Raw genomic sequence first — 21,279 nt, forward strand, 5'->3', positions numbered from 1 at the left:
AAGAGATAGCAGGCAACAAAATGACAAAAGGAACGCATAACGTTTAGATTATGTTTCATGACACACTGTATTTTAACTTTCGGAACTGATACACAGTTATTTCTGAACACATTTTGAACATTTCTTAAATCAAAACCCATACCTATACGACGAACGGTTGATGAGATAAAGGCCGAATCAAGATTTTCAGGACACTATAGACTGGGTGCCTACTCTTATTGGTATCCAATAGCTGAGTCCTTAAATGCTAGTCTTTGGAAGAAAGACCAATTATATATGAAAAACGTACTTCAAATGCTCTCGAGCAATATCCATAATGGCATTCAAAATCCTTAAGTCCTATTTCGGTATATCTCATCAACTGTTCGTCGTAGACGTATGGGTTTTAATTTGAAAAAAAAAAATGCTCAAAATGTGTTCAGAAATCTCCATTGAATCAATGTGAAATAATTAAATTCAATAAGTAAATCTATGTCATGTGTGTGTGTATGTTCCCTATACAAATCTACAAGTTTAGATCGATCGTCGCCAAATTTTGCATATATACCAAACGGGACCCGACTTGTACGATAGACTACTTTAAAAGTTTGTCAGACCTGTGCAAATTCCCGAAATAGGCGAAAAACTGTCGAACAACAATGGCTTCTGAGCCTCAAAAATCACTTCCGAAATGTTTACATTGGTTACCGTGGTTCACTAGCAATGCGTTTCAGACATGTATATGCCTTTATAATGATTTGCCATTCCTTTAATGATGTCAGTATTATGTATGATAGTTTTATGTCTTATTATCAAAAGAGATAAAGATTTAAATTGAGATTTAAAATAAAAATATTTTTGCGGATGTGTGTGTGTGAATGCAAAATTTTTAACTTGAAAATTTTTATTTATTTACATATATCTACTCGTAAGCCACGTGTACTCACTCATTTCTGATGCGCAAACATGTTGGACGAGAAAAAAAATATTATTTTACGGCCGACATTGACACATGCACAACATCTTAGGAATTTCAGACTTTCACCGTAACATGCATATGTTCGTATTTGAAAAGTGAAAATTATTGAAATTTGCTTTGATACCATTCACTGATACCACAAATTATTGAGATCCTTAAAAAGAACAAAAATGAACTCGTTATTTATTCATCCAGCCGGACCATCACTAGCCATTGTCTAGATTCCTTTCTCCCCACATTAGATTCAGTTTATATTCACTGGAGTGATAACACCAATGTTATCCATGCTTTCATCATACATAATGCACTGGTGCGAAAAAGTTATTTCGAAAATCTCACTTTTATGTAACATCGTCGATATTGTAAATCTTGTATCTTTCCAGACCCTAGAAGAAAATTATGTTTTTTTTAAGAGAAAAATTTGTTATTTTATCATTTTTTAAAGCATTAGAGCGTGAAGACATTGTCATTCGTTATCTCCGCTCTTCGTTTTCAACATGACTTACAAGTGTCAAGATCTCACGCAAAGATGATACAACAAAGAAAGCCACGAGAAACAAAAACAAAATTATATGTTATTTACCGGGAATGGCTCGAGGCGTAACAAAAAGGGGGCCAAGGCCTAAAAATTTCAATTATTTTTTTTTTTTTTTTGCTACACACATTTATGTTTCTCTTTCATTTTTTTCCAACTAGATTGGCTGTGGGTTCTGCACCACGTACTTCTGAGCCGTCATTGTGTGGTTTTAGCCCGGATTAACAAAGATACACGATCTTCAACATTGTGTTCTCTGACTCTAATCTCATAATTTCTACAATTATGTCTAATAGCTCGAGGAGTTACGGTAAGTTTTTTATTTATATTAGTTAATCGGCAGAGTTCTGAAGTATTTTTATATGAAGATTACTGAAGAGTAAGAACAATATATGAATGGTTTCTTTGTGGCAGGTTTGCTCATGTGGTTTATAGACATTCTTTTAACTGGTATACATTCAGATATCCAAAGGATAAAATGTTTCAGTGGTTATATTTAAAAGCAAATAAGGTACCCTGAATTACATTTCGTGCCAAAACAAACGTTGTATCAATATTTGAAAAAAAAAGAGATGTTGTACTTGGGAATATACTGTATTCCCTGTATGATTTACAAAATTAGAAAAAGTTCTTGCTTTTTCCTCAAATAGTTCTTGCTTGGCTTCTCAAGAAATAAGACACTCGTGTACCTTTGAGCCATTCTGTTGGTAATTATAGAAACTTCATGAGCAGCTCACTAGTGAAAATTGAACGTTTATGAGTTTCTTAGACGCATCGATTCCAAAACGAGCCCACAATATAAAATAATTTTACTTGAACAATAGAAGAAACTCATGCTGCTTGAGAGCAACATTGCCAAATAAAGGGTTAATCCATTTATATGTAATGTATTTGGTATTCTCTTGATATAGGTATTTTTTATTTCTGTGATCGAGATTACGTATCGATGCGTTCTGAAAATTGCGTACACGTGTACTTGATAGATGCGATGCATTCAATTTGAGCAGTCGTTACTGTGTTTCCTTAGGAGAAAGCATGATATAGTCCCAAGGCCACTATGTATAAAGTACGGGCTTTTTCAGATGGTGCAGCCCTAAGAATCGGGGAGTCATATTTCTTATTTCTAGAGTAATGGATATAATAGCATTATCTTCAAACAAGTGCGGAAATTTTGGACCATCTATGAGAAAGACTACAAGCAGTTCTACAGTTGCAGTGATTGGGTTATTCTGAAGGTGTCACCTTTTGCGTTTCATCACGATGAAGATCAGTTCAAATTTTACGATGCTTTTCAATGCATGCTAAAATTTGGGTATTGCCCAGGTATCTATTCAGTGATTACCTGGGCAAACGGAATTTTTTTTCCTCTGGATATTTCTCTACCCCGACTAACGAATAAAGATTTGGCTCACGAACATTTCAGTTGACATGGATGTGCCCACTCACATAACACAGCAGCGTTTTGAGCTAAATTTTGACCACGTCAGAGGATACCTTTGAATCCGACTGGGTTTTAAACATGGTGTAAAACAAAAAGTTCTTCAGTATCTCATCTTTAAATTCCTCTAAATTCTCCTTCATCTAATACCGGAGCTGTTCAATTAAGGCTTCAAGTTTTTTTTTCTTTTTTTTGTCTTTTTTGCAGTGGACCTGCCACGAATCTGAGATCTCGGCAACGGGATAAGTCCGGCGGCAGAGTTCTGGTGTTCATTCAGCCGTACCTGGAACGAATTAAAAACTTTTCTGTGGAAACTATGGAAAATCGCGTTTCGGCTGACGAATATCATTTAGAAACGAATTCCATACCGAGGAATCGGTGAATATACTGTTGTATGCTACAGAAATGTTTGATCATGTTACATGCACTTTAAACAGATTGTGTTTCTTTACTTCACTTTAATTTTACTGTTTGAAACGACACGGCGTGTTCCAGAATGGGAAAAAAATTAATTTTTATAAATTTTCAGTGTATGTTTCCGCTTCATCTCATTCTCACCTACTTAAAAATGAGCAAGGCAGTCTTATTTCAAGAAAATGAATTAATTTATTTAGCGGTTTCTTCGTATTTGTGTCCATATAACTTTTTTCTTTTTAAGTATTTCAAAATCACCATAATCTACATCTAGCTAACTCAAAATGATGCAAAACCTCTTGAGTTTTCATAACCAATTTTTAATTTCTTGTTTTCCTTTTACATCTTTATTTACTAAGGTATTATTTTTTTTAATCCTTTATTTTACTCTTTCGCAATTTTTTCATCCTATTTTACAATATTTTTTTCTTTCATTTTTTTCCACCCTCTGTGTTTTTCTTCTCTTATTATATAATGCCCTCTCTTTGACGTTAGCCTCTCAAACTCCTCTTATTTACTTCAGTTTAACATAACTCTCTTAAGACTACCTCTCGGTCTAAGGACTCTTACACACCCGTATCTCTTACGCGAATTTGAATTTTTTCTTTAGTAATCTTCCTCCGGAAGTTTCTAATTTTGACTGTGTTTTCTTTGGTGACCGGACGTGTTTAATATGGGCGTGAACGTAACGCATTTTCACAGTGTACACTCACCTTGGTGATTCTTATCCCTATAGTTAGAATGTAGGTGCTGTACTTCCAATTTTGTCACTACACAAACATTTCCAGGATATTTTCCGCGCTATTTTGATGAAATTAATGTGGCCTTCTTCAATGTACCCCGCTTCTTTCTAGTTTATTTTTGTCTCTGAGTACGAACACGTACTTCGGACCACTGTCCTTACATCGCTTCGGCGATAGAACCTGGTGGTGTTCAGTTAGTTCTTTTCTATACTTCTAGCCCAAATGTTGTTTTTGTGGTGATCTATTCAGGAGACGGGTATTTGAATTTAAAAATTATCACAAAGAATGAAAAATGACATCAATGCATCTCGCACCCCTCATCAATGCACCACCGGACCACACTAGAAATGAACGTTTCCGTCGTTGCCTAGCTCTTCCAGGCTGTCTGGCGACTTACAGATCAACATATGAGCACTTATTTTGCAAGGTGATTTGGCAATTGACAAGTATGCACTTTTCATTTTAGAGTGACAAAAGCATTTTCATCATTTATTTTCATTAATTTAAAATGCAGGGTGGACGGGAAGTCCTGGACACATATTAAAAATTAATAATCATTATTAAAAATTAACTAAATGACATAAAAAGGTGTGATTTGCATTAAAGTATTTATCATGGCCTAGAGTTTTTTTTTTTTTTTAATTGAAAAAATTCATATTTCGCACATAGGTGGTGCTGTAAAACGTATAAACGACTTGCTAAACATATCAATGCAAAACAGTATACAGGGTGCGTGAAAAAAAATATCGCCAAAATAAAAGGGCAAATTCAGGCATACGATAACAATCCAAAATCACATAAGTGAACACTGGAGCATAGCTGCGCAAAAAAACAACCCTCCGGAGCCGTTACAGGGAGTTGTTGCATCACTGGAATTTTTGAGAAGGTGCGGCAATCGATGCAGCTACTGTGTGATGATGCGTTTGACAAAAACCTTGAGCATCGACTGTAGTAGTAATGTTCCTAAATAAATTATTGTAGAAAGATTCTTCTTTGTCGTCTTTGTATACTACGTATTATTTTATATGATATTTGCTGCTTCCAGGTGTCGTTTGCGCACCTACGTTCCCATGTGATTTTGATTGTTATCGCAAGCCTAAATTGCTCTTTCGTTTTTGCGATTTTTTAACGCTCTGTATAATTAATGTTTATGACAATTTGCGTTACATAAATCTACCACATTTCAATATTTGCCCTTAATAGCTCGGGCTATATCTAAATGCGTGGAAGGGTGCTCATTTTGAAATATGGTAGTTATATGTAATTATGTTACGTATTTGTGTCATAAACATTAATTATGCACTGTTTGTGTTGCGTTTTATGTGTTATGTCGAGCTTTTCGTTTTGAGCACTGCCCGTGAGTGAAATGTGAACATTTTCCCCAATTTATCAGAGAAAAGCTCTAGGCCACGATGAGTAGTTCAGTGCTAACCTCACCATTTTTTTCGTAAATTGATTGATTTGTTATTAATTATTAAAATGTGTTCGGGATTTCTCGTTCACCCTGTATTCATTAACTAGTGTGTCCCAGAACCCTACCGCCAAAATGGGAGGAGTAATGGTACACGTCAAGTTGGACAATTTTTGTAATGAAGGGTCGCAAATGACATTTATTCCCAGTATATGATAACTAGATAATAGAAGAGAAAAAAAGGTGTCTTAAAGTAACCCTGGGCGTATTGGAGAAGATATTTTTTCTTTGAACTTCACTCAATGGTGATTGATTCACATAATGATGGGAAAAAAGTCCATCGAGATATCCGCAAAAGATGCACAGTGGCCACCACACACACTCACATGTAATACCGTTCAAGTTAAAAAAAAAAGACGATATTTTTGCCCCCTGTGGCTGGAGAGAAAAGATTCTGCAGTTACTTCTCATGATGCCAGTAAGGTTGCCATATTGTCCTGACGTGTACTATCACCCCTTTTATTTTGGCTGTTGAGTTTTGAGACCATGTATACACACGCAATTCTCGCATGTCCTATCAGGGTGGGTCCAATAAAGCTTTAATTTACATATATGTGTTCGCATATTTGTTTTTATATATTCATATACAGTAGCGAGGGAAGGGTTCGTAATAGTTTGTATTCACCAAAACTGACAAACATGATTTTTAATCGATCGGCAATATTCAAGATTTGTTGAAGAATACCCATTTGTGTTCGTCTTATTCAGGTAAGCATAAACATTCAAATTCAATCATTCAAGAGCAGCTACATAAACAAAGTGAATCCGATAGGAACACGATGAAACCATGACTGTCCGTTCGGAACGCGATGAAAATAATGACTATCCTCTGGGAACCACCATAAGATCATGGATTGTGCACTCGAAACCCAATGAGATCATGGATTGTGCACTCGAAACCCAATGTGATCATGGTTGTCCACACGAAACACGATGATTGCCTGTATATTTATTTAGAACAAGTCTCTTCGTCTTTATATCAATCATTGTATATATGTTATATATTTAACTCTTTTTTTTTTCTTCTTTCTCCGTCTATCTGTCTTTTATATTATACGACATGAAGCCTAGGTAACAGAAGACCTCTCCATTGCACCAAAATATAACAAAACCGTTTTCGTCACTGGATATTTTTTAACCTTTCACACAACATTTTTTATTTATCAAGTCTTCAAGATCCCCGCAATTTATCATTCAGATATTTTTTGAAAAAAAACAACTTTTTTCCTCGTGTTTCGCCCAGAGGATATCGCGTATACATACACGAACATCCACTGCTGTCTTTTATTTCTATAAATAAGTAAATAAATAAAAACACATCTCCTACACACACACACACAAAGACCCTTGTTCCGACGAGGAGAATTTGTTATAAATCCTCGGGTATCGAACCGAAATTGATGAATACGCAACAGATTGGGATGCCGTTGTTTTTCTGAACTCTTAAACAAAGGGGCAAACTATTCCTCGAGGCAGCATTCGATATGCAGAATAAAACAAAAAAAAAAGGAAAATGTAAGCTCCAATGATCAAAGGATAAATGCACAAAATACGTATATACCTTCTTTTTGATTCCTTTGAACATAAGGTACACGGTTCTATGTTTTTTTACTATTAGTTATGATTGAGTACCGAAGAACGTGTGCGGCTAAAACAAGAAAGGAGAAGAATACATATTTCGATGTTCTAGAAGAGTTGTTTTCTTTTCCGTAGTGGTTTTTATTTATTTTATTTATTTATTTTATTTTTTTTTTTTTTGGCAATGAAGCGTAATTCGTGCAGCCACCGTCTGTGTGTTGAATCAAAATCGTAGAACTATATATGCACGTATATATTCGGAAGTATGTCGATGGAATACAGAAATAGGTAGGTACAGTACACCAGTTAGACATAAAGACAAAAAAGAGAGTCTCTTATAGGATGAAAAGAAGAACCGAGATTTCTGAAGCCGTATCCAGAAAAACAACTTCAATAGCACGAATGTTCTTGTCTTCGCGTCTGATTTAACGGTAGAATCGTTTTAAGGACGCCTAATAACAAAACAAAGAACATAAAAAGAAATTCGCACGAAAATGCACGCTTGAGATGCTACTGTGGTAATATTTTTGCAGAGAAAGATAGAATAATGCGTCTCTTAAAAATAGAGCAAAAAATTCGCCAAGTATTCAGTTTTCTCACACCCTACGGCCATAAATAAATACGTATTTTCATCCCGAAATGTTTATGTTACCATTTTTACGACTTTTAAGATTAATAACAAAGTCGACATTTGAAACTATAATTAATTGTAATCATTTGAAGTTATTAAATATTTTAATTAAGATACAAAAATTAATTTTTAGCTGTTGTTGCTTATTCAAACCTACGTCCTATCGAATGGATTTTTTGTTGCGTTCTGACTTATTAATTCTTATGAGATTGGTTTTGTTTCGTTTTAATCCCGCTAAAAAAATTAAATTTTGCCTCAAGAATAATGTCTCATGTCACGTTATATTATAAAATTCTCAAAGAAAAATTTGAGATTCAGGTAAAAGCGCAGCATTAAATTCAATTTCGATGTGTTTCTTTTTTGGTTCTTGAATGAAAATTGTTGGGGGGGGGGGGCTTTTATCCGAGCGGCTTCGTACGAAAAAAATTGTCTTATTTCTGCCATTTTTCTTAGCGTGGCTTGTTTATCATACATTACGCAAATCGAATTAAGACTCAAGTAAGAAAAGATGTTTTTCAATATCATACGAATTTAAAATAACGTGAATTTTCAAGTTTAGGTGTGAATGGCTCATTTAAGGAGGCGCATGACGTTCAAATGAAAATTTCTTATTACTCTAGATTTCTTGCCAAAAAAATCCTTTTATGGCATATCATTATCAATATAATAACAATTTCGGGTCTCTCAGTTGGAAAATTTGTGTTTCAACAAGCCTTATTTGTGCACCAAAAAGCGCCTTATTATGCACCTGAAAGGCAAAGTTGTTGGCTGTCTTCATGGGGAGAACGATGCGAGTGATTCGATAGTTGCGGGCACAGGGCAAGGGGAGCCACCACTATATAACTTTGCTAACTTTTTCCGACACAACTCTACCTCTTTCGAGGTAATGGAAGTAAGGTGCTTTGCATCACACAGTGAGCGATTCTATATATTTATCTATCACCAAAAGGCGCCAAATTGGAACGGTCATTTTTTGTCCCCTGGGTCTCAAATTTCATTCAAAAGCATAAATTTTCTTTTAATTGTGCTTTGTAGGCATATGTCAATGAATTGTGGTATACATTTCACTGTGTGATTTTATTTTCATGATAAATTTGGCAAAAGAAAAGTTGAAAATGATGAAAAAATTTGCAAATTTGCGCCGTATAAAAACAGGTATATATTTTTTTATTCATTAATGGTTTCTCATAATAAAAATTTCATGCTACAATTCATTGATATATGCCTACAGAGCAAAATAAAAAAAAATTGTTGATTTTCAATGAAATTCGCGACACAGGGGACAAAAAAATGACTAAAAAGTGACCGTTCCAATTTGGCGCGTTTTAGTGTATAAATAAGGCGCCAAGCTTGTTGAAGCACATATTTTTTAAACTAAAAGACCTGAAATTGTTATTATATTGATACTGAAATGTCATTAAAGCATTTTCAGCAAGAAATATAGAGTAATACGAAATTTTCATTTAAACGTCATGTGTCCCCTTAATTTTCTATTTTTTTTTTCTTTTCAATTCCTGTTACCATGTTACCAAATTTTCTCGTACAATTGGTGCACATGTACCTGTTTGATGGTTCATTAGAAAAATTCTGCACAATTTAATCACCAAATTGGTCATTGACGTTGTTTTCCAATTTATCATTCGCTTTGCCTAATTAGCCCTCGTCTGCGGAATACGGCCGTGGTGCGACAAAAGTGATCGCTTTACAATACCGTATTTTCCTCCTTATAGTACGCGGTGGCAGATAATGCGCTAATGTAAATTTCGCCACTGTGAGAAAAAAAAATACTATCGTACTGTGCGGACAATACGCATGTACAAATTTCATTCGTTAATAATGGAATCCCATGAATTGTTAATGATAAAAAAAGGGGAATTTTAGGGGTTGTTTGTCACGTTTTTATAGGAAAAGGGAGAATATTCGGATGTTTTTCATCCGCAGATTATATGGAGGTAAATACGGTAATTAATTGACGCAGGTTTTGTGTGACTCGATCATTTTTTTTTCATTTCTTTTTTTCGCGAACATCTCTTTCTTCACCGTATACTTCAAATATTTTAGGCTACACGATGTATGCATTTATTTTTGTTTACGACCCATCCAATAACTTTTTGCTGGCATTTTGACATTTAAGGAATTCTAATTAATTCTTATAAGAATTCTTTTGATTTATTTCATTTTGGTGCAGTTAAAAAAATTGTTTTTCACTCAAACGTAACTTCTAATGTCAAGTTGTATTAGAAAATTCTCAAAGAGAAAATTGGATCAGTCAGGTAAACACTTGGCATTTAATTTCGAAGTTCTCTTTTCTAGTTCTTGAATGAAAATCAGATGGGGCTTATCCTAGCTTTCTCGTACAACCACAGCATATACGCATATATCTTAAGCATAATATATCTGTTTCCGTAGCGTGACAAGCTTCATGACAAGCCAGTCCTTCATGCAGCTCATCCGTCTAACGGCCATGTGGAATTTGAAAATCGTCGCGTCCGTACTCTTCCTATTGCTGGTTCTGCCGCCTTCCGAATCGTACCACAAACGTCTTCTCATGTACCTTCTACTGAACAGATACGTGCACAACACCAAGTACGTTCTGGTCCCCGTCTTCGTACCGATACCAGTCAGCACCAAAACTGTAAAAAAGTTCTTACATCAAAGGTTCTTCCCAGAAGAAGACAAGCTACTTATCCAAGCGTCATCGTTCGGGTAAGTGAATCACAGAATATACTCAACAATAAGTAGAGCGTTGCGTGGTGCGAATACGTCTCAGTAAAAAAACGATTCAACAGATGGAGCCACTAGAAAGCCTATTCGTGTTGATCAATTGAGACATTTAAGTAGAACAGGCTGCTGTCCAACCTGAGCATGCGTTAAAGGATAGCTATGAATGCTAGGGTGCCACGACACTTCAGCGCAGTGATTGTGTTTTGTAAATAAAAATTCCCTTCCCACTTTCCCTAGACTGGCATACTCAAATGCTTTGAAATGATTTTGAAAATAAGGTGTGTGTGTGTGTGTGTGTGTGTGTGTGTGTGTGTGTGTGTGTGTGCGTGCGCGCCATCAGAAATGTATTATCATGTCATAAAAAGTAGTTACTCTTGCACCTGAAAATTATGTACTATTCCTCGTGGAAATTTATCTGATGTTCGATTCTCGTAATTTGGAACTACAGTTGAATCCCGTTATAACGAATTCCAAGAGACCGGAGAAATCACTTCGTTGTAACGAAATTTCATTATAGAGAAATTCAACGTTTTGCATTGTTCCTATGTGAAGTTATCTGGGGGATTAGAAAAGTGTTAGAAAAGTGTAACCGAAGATACGAAGATTAACAGAAGTTAAACTAGAGCAGTACATCTTTCGCAAGTGTAATTACTTTTTTATGACATGATAATATATTTCTACATCTCTCACGACAACGAGATATTTGTGTCAAAAAAAAATAACTACACCTTATTTTCAAAATAATTTAAAAGCATTTTGAAAGTATGCCAGTCTGGAAAACGTGGGAAGGGAATTTTTATTTACGAAACACAAATCACTGCGCTGAATTGTCGCGGCGCTAAAATGTCTGCGTTGAATTGTCTGCGCTGAATTGTCGGTGCTGAATTTGTTGGTTTTCATGTAATTTCAGACCGATACGTGTATGTCGATTGATAAGGCTTTGAGCTTAAGGATTTGAAATAAATAGATATGTTACTTTAGTATGAAAAAATTCGTGTCGTTATTTGAGTTGAATTTTTTTTTAACAGAATTGTCTCGCGTTGAGCTGTCGTGGATCCAATGCTAGCCGAAAATCAATCTCAAATTAGGAAAGAAAGACTGGTTTTGAATGAATTTTGATTTTCTCGTGATATGGGATCGTCAAGAATTCAACTGTTTTAGTATTTTTGGAAACTCCTCTCTCAGATCCTCATTATAAGTCGTCCCACAGTTGGAAATCACTAAAACCATCTCAAAATACCACACATTTTGTTAAGAAGAATACTTTTTCTGATTCTGTGCAAGTGATAACTACCCCTCTCCCTCTAGGGGCGGGACAGCAATATATATGATTGATTGATACCTATCCCCCCCGCTCCCGCAACACCGAGAATAATAATAATAATGATAAAACAACGTATTTGTACTGTACGCATATTCCTATACTACCTTGAAGCGAAGGGAAACCATAATCCCCACCCGGACATACCTTTTTCTTGTATCCCCGTCTCTCAACCGGAATCCACAAAATTCGTCTCCGACCTTTCCAATACCATCTATAGCAGAAAGCCTCCGCGCGAAGCTTGTGACGTCACTGAAGATGGTTATCTCACCAAAGCCATTGGATATACTCCCTAAAAGGTAAAGATGGCGCATGTGTCGACCTGCTACATCCAATGACTACAAGTGAGATTGCTTCTTCACTGACGTCACGAACTTCGTGCGGGGGGGGCCTTTTACTATAGACGGTGTTGGCCTTTAAGCCTTGCACGTTTCACCTCGACCGACTGAGTGGGTGATTGAGTGAATAACCGTATGAGCGAGTGAGTGAGTGAGTGAGTGAGTGAGTGAGTGAGTGAGGGAGTGAGTGAGTGAGTGAATGGCTAATGAAAAAATGATGAAGGGAGTAGGTGAGTGACCGTATGAATGACCACGGGAGTAGGTGACTGACCTTATGAGTAGCCAAGTGAATGGATGAATGAGCTTGTGAATGACTAAGTGAGTGGGTGAGTGACAGTATAAAGGACAGAGTAAGTATGCTACGATTGAGCGGCCAAATTCTCTTACATTTTTATGAATTTTTAAACTATTTACGAATTTATGGGACACACTGTACTTGTAAAATGTTCTTAAATTTTTGAAACACATTTCAAATTGATTTCGTTTTTGTCTCTAATGACAGGTCTCTAAAGAGCGGACCGGTTTTCCTCAACGGCTGTGGAATGTATTCCTGCGGTGATTCCATCTTTTTATAGTGATTCTACTAATCGTAAGGTACAAGCAAAGTATCATCATGAAGAAGACATTTACAATGACAAACATCCATGTAATCATGCTTATGAATGAAATGCAATATTTCTCCGTTTTTAAATGCTAGTTACCTGATCGGATTTTCTCAGGGATGTGTAGATCCACTAATCATATATTTATATAGCAAATTTTTTGATCTCATTAATAATCGATATTCTTCTGAAACTTCTACCGTAAAGTGGGTTGACTTGGGTACAGATTTTAGACATTTTTTGTGTATTTTTTCTCCCTTATGAATTAAAATTCTTTACTAAAAGTTGCACCCGAGAGAGAAAAAAAGAAGTTTTTCCTTTCTGTTTTTATTACTTATTTAATAATGTCATCCTCCCGTATTCCTAAGAGAGATCAGTGTGATCTGTCCAGGGAATTGATTAGCGTTAATAGACATCCATGCCCGAACCGGGATTCGATCCCAGACCTTCGCACTCAGAGGCTAGCTCCCTAACTACTCGATCTGTAAAGGCGGCTTTTTATCCAAGGATAATTGTTTTCGAAAATTATTATAATGGAAAAACAATGGATTAAAGTCATGCTCAAGTCATCCATTCAGGTGGGGTGATTATATTATATTGTCTTGATATTTCGCCTTTCGAAGCGTATGATTTCAGCTGATCCCACTGGAAATAATTAAAGACAAATATAAAAGTATAAGTACGTAAATTTTGGGGGTTTTTTTACAAATTATTATTTTATGTCTACAATGTAAATCAATATGTCTGTTTGCCCAAGCAAAGTCCAAGATGCCTGTTCTGTGGTGTTAATCTTCAAATGTGGTGTTAGCCGCTTAAATTAATTAAAAAGTCAATATGATATTCTGTGTAATTTATATAGGGCTTGGAGCCTAAAATTTTCTTATATGTTCGTGGCATCTGTACAACTGCGTGTGCCTGTAATGAATACGAAATACTGCCCTCAAGTCAACCCGCTAATATTGAATATTTCACTATCCATGAAACAATTAATTAACTAATTGGTTTAATTAGATTATTTATCATCCGCAGTTGAAACAATAAGTATACCTACAGAAGTAAACTTCTATCAAGACTGTAAGTTGTAACCATAAAGCTCTGTAAACAAAGTTTCTCAATGGTTTCATGAAAATTTAAAACACAGGTTAAGTAGGACAGGTTTAAGTAAGACGGGATAATTATGAGAAATTTGAGCACACAGTTTTTGAACGTGGAGACTCACTCTTGCGGTTAGACCTTGAATCAGGTCCCTATTTCATTTACAGTGGTTACGGCGTCATGTGAAATGAAAAATTAGAGTACCCAAGTCACCCCGCCTGTCACTAAGTCGACACACTTTACTGTATCGAAAATTATATATTATAGGTGTTACTGCCAAAGCCCGAAGTGCGGCCAATTCACGACGGGACCGGCCATTTCGCGAATTCGCCAAGAGTTTTTACCAAAGTCCGAATTCGAGAAATTATTCGTACTTTGGCCGGCTATTTCGCGAAGTAGCAGGAAATCCCCGGCAAAATTTCGATGAGCTGAGGCAAGAATGCCCTGTAGAAGCCAAATCCATTTTTTTAATCGCCAACGTGTGATGCATGCCCATGTATAGCAGCTGCATTGGATTAGCTCAATGTGACGAGAGAAAAAAAGGGCAATAATATATAATAATTTGAGAGAAAAAAACTATAAAAGTAATTACATAAACATATATAGTATTTCTTCCAAATTGTGGGGAAAAAAATGATCACAGGATTGTGACTACGGTTTGATGGGTTGCCATAACTAACGTGGACATAATTATCACGAAAAAATACGCCGACTTGACGATGATCCCGAATCATGTCTTTTGTTATCGGACTTTGGCCAGTGATCACTGGCCACTTTAGGTCAATATATAACGAAATTGTTGGCTTTGGCAGAACATAGGTAATTACAATGTTATTAGTATCTGTCACATTTAGACTTCGATTATTAGACCATGATTCATCATAATTATTTCGTTGTATACCCCTGTAGATGGACTTGTTATTCTGTTATATATATATATATATATATATATATATATATATATATATATATATATATGTATCATCATTTAATGAAATTCCGGATGAACCCAGCTTTCGGAAATGCTTCGATATCTCCTTGAGATGGGAAGCGGGGTGCGTCCGGTCCTTCAATGTTCAATGTTCAGTGTCTGTGACACTAATTTTGAGATTGACTTTCAAAAGTCGCTAATTTTCAATTTTAAATTAATTTGAAGATATTATGCAATACATTTTGTGTCTGGATACCTGTATTTAATGTTTTATTTCACTAGGTATGTTTGGTGAGAAAAATTTTGTAAAACATTAGCCTGCTAGCCGGGCATGCATTTATTAAGGAAAAATAAAATATCGTTTGAATTTAGCAATGCGTTGTATTAATTTCCACTTATGCATACCATACATATTATGGCGTCTTGTATTTTTTTTTTTTAATAACGTGATCTTCACGTTTCCCAAGGGATCAGCATGATCCGTCCAGGGAATTTGTTAGCGTTAGTAGACATCCATGCCCGAACCGGGATTGGGACATTCCCGTATTTTCACGTAATTTCGACCATCCAGACTCTTCTGTAAAAATTTCCCCTCCCTCTGCGTATTTTCAACGGAGCCTGAACGAATTTTTAATTGTTTATTGAATTCTAGGATTAAAATTAATTTTCAATTCATAAACTACATAATGATAATTGCAACGAAAAATAAGAATATTCACCTCACATATTTGTCGTTTTAAACGTTTCATTTCGTGCAATTCATTTTAATACACTGCAATTTGCAGTGGGTGCTCCAGTTCCCGCCACTGGCGATATTTTAGTGATTTTCACCAATAGCTGCCAATTTCGCTCACTTTGGCATCACTTTTAGCAATAATTGGTGATATCCCTATTTAAAATCCCAATATATGTATTTTTCTCGAAGAGATATGGTCAGCCTACTCATGTATAAATATCTTTTTTTTTTGCACATGATATCATGCATATGTTACGGTAAATGCTATAAATCCGCTTATAGTACATAATACCCGGTAATTTGATAAATGGTTAATAATTGGTAAATTTGATAAAATTAATCACTTTTACCGGCTATTACAGATAATACCCAAGCGTCGAGTCGTTGGTAAGCATGAGAAACCGTACTATATGATATAATATATTATGATAATTCATACATGCATTGTATCATTATATCGGGGCACGGTCGTAAAATTTGTTATCATTATCATTGTATCGGGGTCCTACTATATTTATCACACATACTAGACTCATTTGGATGGGGTTTTTTTTTCATATTTATCAAATTCACCAATTACACTAGGGTATTACGCATATTCACCGGTAAAAGTGATAAATTTATCAAACTTTCCAAGAATTGGTAAGTATGCACACACACACATACACAATACAAGTTATTATGAATAATTACCGATACTTATCACATTTACCGTTACACATACATCATAAGTACTCCCGACAATTGAAAAGAGAAATGTATTATACAGGAAAGAGACAGTTTGATAAACGAAACTTTGATCGAAATTTCATTTTATTTTTCTCTTCATTAAGCATCACCAGAGTCATCGCTATCAAAAATCGATTAGAATCACGCGGATTTCATTTTCTCGACAAAAAATATACGCAGAATAGAGCTCCTAAATACGGGGAATCACCAAGGCCATCCTTATCGCTTTGGTTATCCCTTAATGCTCCTAGCATATGCGGAAAACACGGGAAGCTAATGGTAGTTGAGCATGTTCCCCTGAATTTTCTCGGAAGAATATCAGAATTATGCTGTTTCTCTCTACGATAACTCAGAAATCGGCCGTAACACAGGACAGATCATAGAAGCAAGATTGTCTTTTTTAAACCGGGACGTCTGGTCACCCTACAGGGTCATTAAAATAATTATTCAGAAAAATTTGAAGAAAAAAATAATAACTTTAGTCTTTTTTTTCATCAAAAATCAGTCACAGCCGTCTCATTCCGCGATAATTTTAGCGTGAAATCTTAAGAATAGCAAATTTCTCGAAGTTTCGTCTGCCTTTGTTTACGAACTAAGTGTAGATCAAAGCGAAGGTTTGAGACTCTCCGAAACATTTTGGAAGATAAAAGGTAATTCGAGCCGTTTGTTATCATTTTTAGCATTATTTTTTAAGAATTTCTGAAATAGCATATTCCCACTGAATAAACCTTTTCAGTAAAAAAAAGGATTGATATGCGTATTTTTCCCTCTCGTGGACCAGAAAACAGGGCCGTCTTAAGAGCATCATGGGCCCCCGGGCCAAGTGATTTTTCTGAGGCCCTACCCGACGAATTATAGAAAATTTCAAACAGATCTCACTTTTGTGAGGCCCCTCTTCTGTTGAGGCCCCGGGTCGTGCCCGGGTGGGCCCATGCGTAAAGACGGCACTGCCAGAAACTTGTATGGACAAACGTGCAATGGACGGCGGCAACATTCTGCTAATAGCTCGCAAACGGCGTCAGGGTCGAATTCAGGGCCATCAGATGGGGACATATATGTAGAAAGACGTCAGTCACCCTTGTTAATACAGCAACTTCTGATTGGTCTCAGCAGCTTCGGAGCACTCGTCCGGCAAACGATAGACCGGGGTTCGGGATCCCGTGAGGACAGAGATGAATTTTTCTTCTCTGTAACCCCCGATATCTCTTCATATTCAGCCAATTCTGTTTTTCGAATCTATTGTAATTAATTCTTGTCATGTAAGAATATTTGGTCACATATTTGTCAAACATGTTTTCAAGGTGAACAGGGTCGTAACTAGAGGGGAGCAGGCGGGTCTACTGCCCCGGGGGCTGGACCAGAAGGGGCGCAAGTTTCACACTTTTACCTCCCTTTTAACATTACAAGGGGGCGCCAAAATTCATACTTGCCCCTGCTAACCAAGCTACTAGTTGCGGCTCTAAAGGGGAATTATATTTTAATTCGTAGTGATTTGAAGTAGCCCTCTATTTCCCGTTATTGACGATCGATTTTTTCAGCAATGTTAATGATTTTTTTATTTTATTTTGCTGTAAATGACATTTTACATGCTTTTAACAATGTCTTTGGCGATAAGTTGCGATGTCGTACGTACGTATACCGATTACCTGTATTTTTGTGAAGGAAATATGGTCAGCGAGGTATTTATCGTGATATGTATCGATCCGTTGGATAAGTATCGATACCTTTTCACGGAACACTTTGCGCGGACCGAAGCTTGTGCAGCCCTTATTTAAATATAACGTGCGGGGGAAATATATTGTTCCCACAAACATATCCCATCGTATTATCTGTTCTTAAAGATAGGATATAGTGGTCTTCGAGATAGAAGGGAAACCAATTTTTTGCTGCCTTGAAGTTTTATATCTGGGGGTTTGGCTACAAATAACTCTACCAGAAAAGTGAATTAAATACATTCTCCAACGCCGATGTAATGACTTGATGGAACCGGAAATTTGATTTGCTATATCCGATCTAATAAAACAAAATCCTATAGGACGGGGGCCCAGCATTTATTTAGTGATGAATCGAGTTTGCTGTATTGGAATTTGACTGTAATACAAACTCAAGAACGAAATCTGTAATAACATTTTTAATTAAGGTCGGTGGATATACCAGATTTTGTGTCACTTGTCCTTCGATTTCGCACATTACTGTAGTCTGTCAGATAGATCAGAATCTACTGTATATTAATCCTCATTCATGAACCGCAAATTGTCGTATTGGAACCAGAGTTCACATGGCCTAGGGCTCCTGGAAATCCAGGCTGACTTATCCGAAATCTTTGTACAAAGTGTCACATCAGTATTATCGCTACAACCAATCACTGTTCCCTATGTTGTTTTCTTTTTCCTTTTTCAACGATTAGACGTCACTTTGAACAAAAAACTGGTTTTGCTGCGCGAAGATGGAAGACGATAAGTAGGCCTGTATTCCATTTGATTTGTCGTATAGTCCAGTGGCTTCCAACCTCTCATGATAAACAAACTTAAAATACAGGGTGGTCATAAAATAACTTGCTAATATACGAGCCTCATAAAAGCCACAAAAATCGACGAATGCGAATTAAATTCGAGATACAGTCGACGTTCGTTATAACAACTATTCATAATTGTGACCGTTCCATCATAACGACGGGAGATCGAAAAGTCCCAAATTTTCCCATATTCATGCCATGTTATTTTTAATCCAGTATAACAACCTACAAAGATCATTCAATTCAGTACAACGTCCGATGTCAGCTCTGCTCCGTTTTTTCTTTTCACAAAGAAATGAACAAAATTCTCGTTTTGTTTTGTTTGTTTGCACAAATTGTATTTGACATTGACCTTTTCTATCAGAGGTTCTTTACCCACGTGTCACAACCCAAACTTGGGTCGCAGCGTCTTTCGGGGGTCGTTCAAATTACTAACATATAGTGGGGGAAAGGGGGCTCTTGAGCCATTGATCACGACAAAAACTTGATTCACACGGGATTCTGAGGTGATTCGTACGAATTCATTTACAGTCTTTCATAAATGCACTTATTCCGTCACTGGTTTCACTAATTTTGGAAAGCAAACAGGAAGTTTGATTCGAAAAACGAACGATTCGTATAACGAGCACGTTGGCAGAACGAATTAAGCTCGTTAACCGAAGCTCCACTGTACTACAAAAAAAGGTAAAGAGGGCGCATGCGTCGGCCTGCTATAGGCCTATATATATATCCCAGCACGTTGGCAGAACGAATTAAGTTCGTTAACCGAAGTTCCACTGCACTACAGAAAAGGGTCGGCCTGCTATATATACAGTCAAACCTCGTTAGTGCGCCACCCGGTTAACACGTCACTCCGCTTAACGGGTCACTTTTCGGAAGTCCCAATTGTCCTCAGACAGGAATTGGCACAGCTATGGCTTACTCTGTTTAACGAGTCACTCCGCTTACTAAGTCATATTTTTGATCTCCCAATAGTGTCTCATTAACGAGGTTTGACTGTATATCCAGTGGCTATAGGTGAGATATCCATTTTCAGTTACGTCACGAGCTTCGCGAGGATGCCTTCTGCTATAGATGGTGTTGTGTTGGCCCAGGTCTTCTAAAATATTTTCTTTGGGACAGGGCAGCTGGCCATGATCTGATTAGAAGCATCGATATGTGTTTATGATTTTTCCAAGCTCTTCTTTTTTTCAATCAGGTAGCCATGAGTGCTGCACCGATACCACTGCGAGAAGCGGTCAAGAGACGAGAAGCGGAAAGAGGCGTAAAACTCGCCGAACAGACCGAGATCGATCTTTGCGGCTTCCAGCCCCCGATCAACAAGCTGGACGTGACTCTGGCCACGTTCACCGTTTGCGAGAAGCTATCGCTGTCGACGAACCTCATCGACAAGCTGAGTAACCTGCAGGCCTTGTCGAATCTGAAGATCCTGTCCGTCGGTCGGAATCTCCTGAAGAGCCTCGCCGGGGTCGAATTCTTGGCCAACAGCCTCGTCCAGCTGTGGGCCTCCTACAACAACATCGACAAGTTGACCCAAGTCGCTAGCCTCAAGAAACTCGAGATCTTCTACATCAGCAACAACAACGTCAAAGATGTCAAGGAGCTGAATAATCTCGTCGACCTGCCGCTCCTCAACGATCTGGTCATGATCGGGTGTCCTTTCGCTGTTGCTCTGGGCGACAGCTACAGGCCGGAGGTCGGCAAAATGCTGCCCCAGCTGAAGAAACTGGACGGTGACTTCCTCGGGGCCGAAGAGTGAGTGTTTTCAACATGTGAGAGATATCTTTGAAGAATGTTTATCCGTTCTCATGGCCATTGAATGTCCTTGTCATTAAAAAAAAAATGTCGGATTTTCACTAGAGTTATTTTCTAATTTTATTCAAATTTGAATTTAAAAGTTTTGATTGTGATGAAATAACTACTTTTTCTTCTTTTAAGTAGTGAAATGTAATCCTGGTGTTAATCAAGCAGAGGAGCCGTGCTTCGATGAAATTATTGCTCCCAGGCAACTAATACAAACGACACCGCTTATTATAATCACGGATAATGATATCATTTGTGTATTGTTATCAATTTCGCAAAGAACGGAACGAACCAATATAATAACATTGGAAAAATTTTCGTTTTATTCTTATCGGGACGTCGAATAATGTTATCAATTTTTTCCCCTGCCAAGGGTTTTTTTTTTAAGCTAAGGTTTAACCAAACTTATTTTTTTCCTGTAAGTTATCATCAGGCTGCAAAACTTTCTAGGTGGCTAGAAAGTGTTCTCTCTCTCCTTCCTTGTTGACGATTTTTTCCGTATTTAATGTCGTTATCGGGCCATAGTATTCTCTGTGATCAGTGGTGGAGCTGCTTTTGTAATGACCTTCCTATAGTGAAGGCAAACGTATTACGAAAACAAAAATTGCTTTCCTTCAATTCTTGATCAGTTTCTTTCAGTTGGTCAGATTATTTTCCCGAGAGACTTTTCTCAAAGTATCTATGAAACGGATTATACATATAAACGGATAAAAAAAG

At 36.8% G+C, this 21,279-nt stretch overlaps 2 protein-coding genes across 2 annotated transcripts; both read left to right on the forward strand.

The window, feature by feature from the left end:
• The first annotated feature begins 1,667 nt into the window (after positions 1–1,667).
• LOC149081653 (uncharacterized) lies at positions 1,668–14,755 on the forward strand. Its single transcript, XM_089236837.1, has 3 exons — positions 1,668–1,803; positions 10,178–10,474; positions 12,654–14,755. Exons 2-3 carry the CDS (start codon positions 10,191–10,193, stop codon positions 12,724–12,726), a joined length of 357 nt encoding a protein of 118 aa, XP_089092963.1. The 5' UTR covers positions 1,668–1,803; positions 10,178–10,190; the 3' UTR covers positions 12,727–14,755.
• Positions 14,756–19,963: 5,208 nt separating this feature from the next.
• Positions 19,964–20,518, forward strand: LOC149081654 (dynein axonemal light chain 1-like). Its single transcript, XM_089236965.1, has one exon. The coding sequence runs from the start codon at positions 19,964–19,966 to the stop codon at positions 20,516–20,518; it is 555 nt and encodes a 184-aa protein (XP_089093091.1).
• The last annotated feature ends 761 nt before the right edge of the window (positions 20,519–21,279 follow it).

The sequence above is a fragment of the Pholcus phalangioides genome, unplaced genomic scaffold (assembly GCF_987345545.1).
Source record: "Pholcus phalangioides strain wild (caught in Gottingen) unplaced genomic scaffold, Ppha-v1.0 ptg000009l_1, whole genome shotgun sequence".
Classification (NCBI taxonomy): domain Eukaryota; kingdom Metazoa; phylum Arthropoda; class Arachnida; order Araneae; family Pholcidae; genus Pholcus; species Pholcus phalangioides.

Coding starts and splice junctions, on each gene's coding strand:
- LOC149081653 (XM_089236837.1), top strand. CDS start 10,191: ATGACAAGCCAGTCCTTCATGCAGCTCATCCGTCTAACGGCCATGTGG. Junction 10,475..12,653: donor ATCCAAGCGTCATCGTTCGG/GTAAGTGAATCA, acceptor CTCTAATGACAG/GTCTCTAAAGAGCGGACCGG.
- LOC149081654 (XM_089236965.1), top strand. CDS start 19,964: ATGAGTGCTGCACCGATACCACTGCGAGAAGCGGTCAAGAGACGAGAA.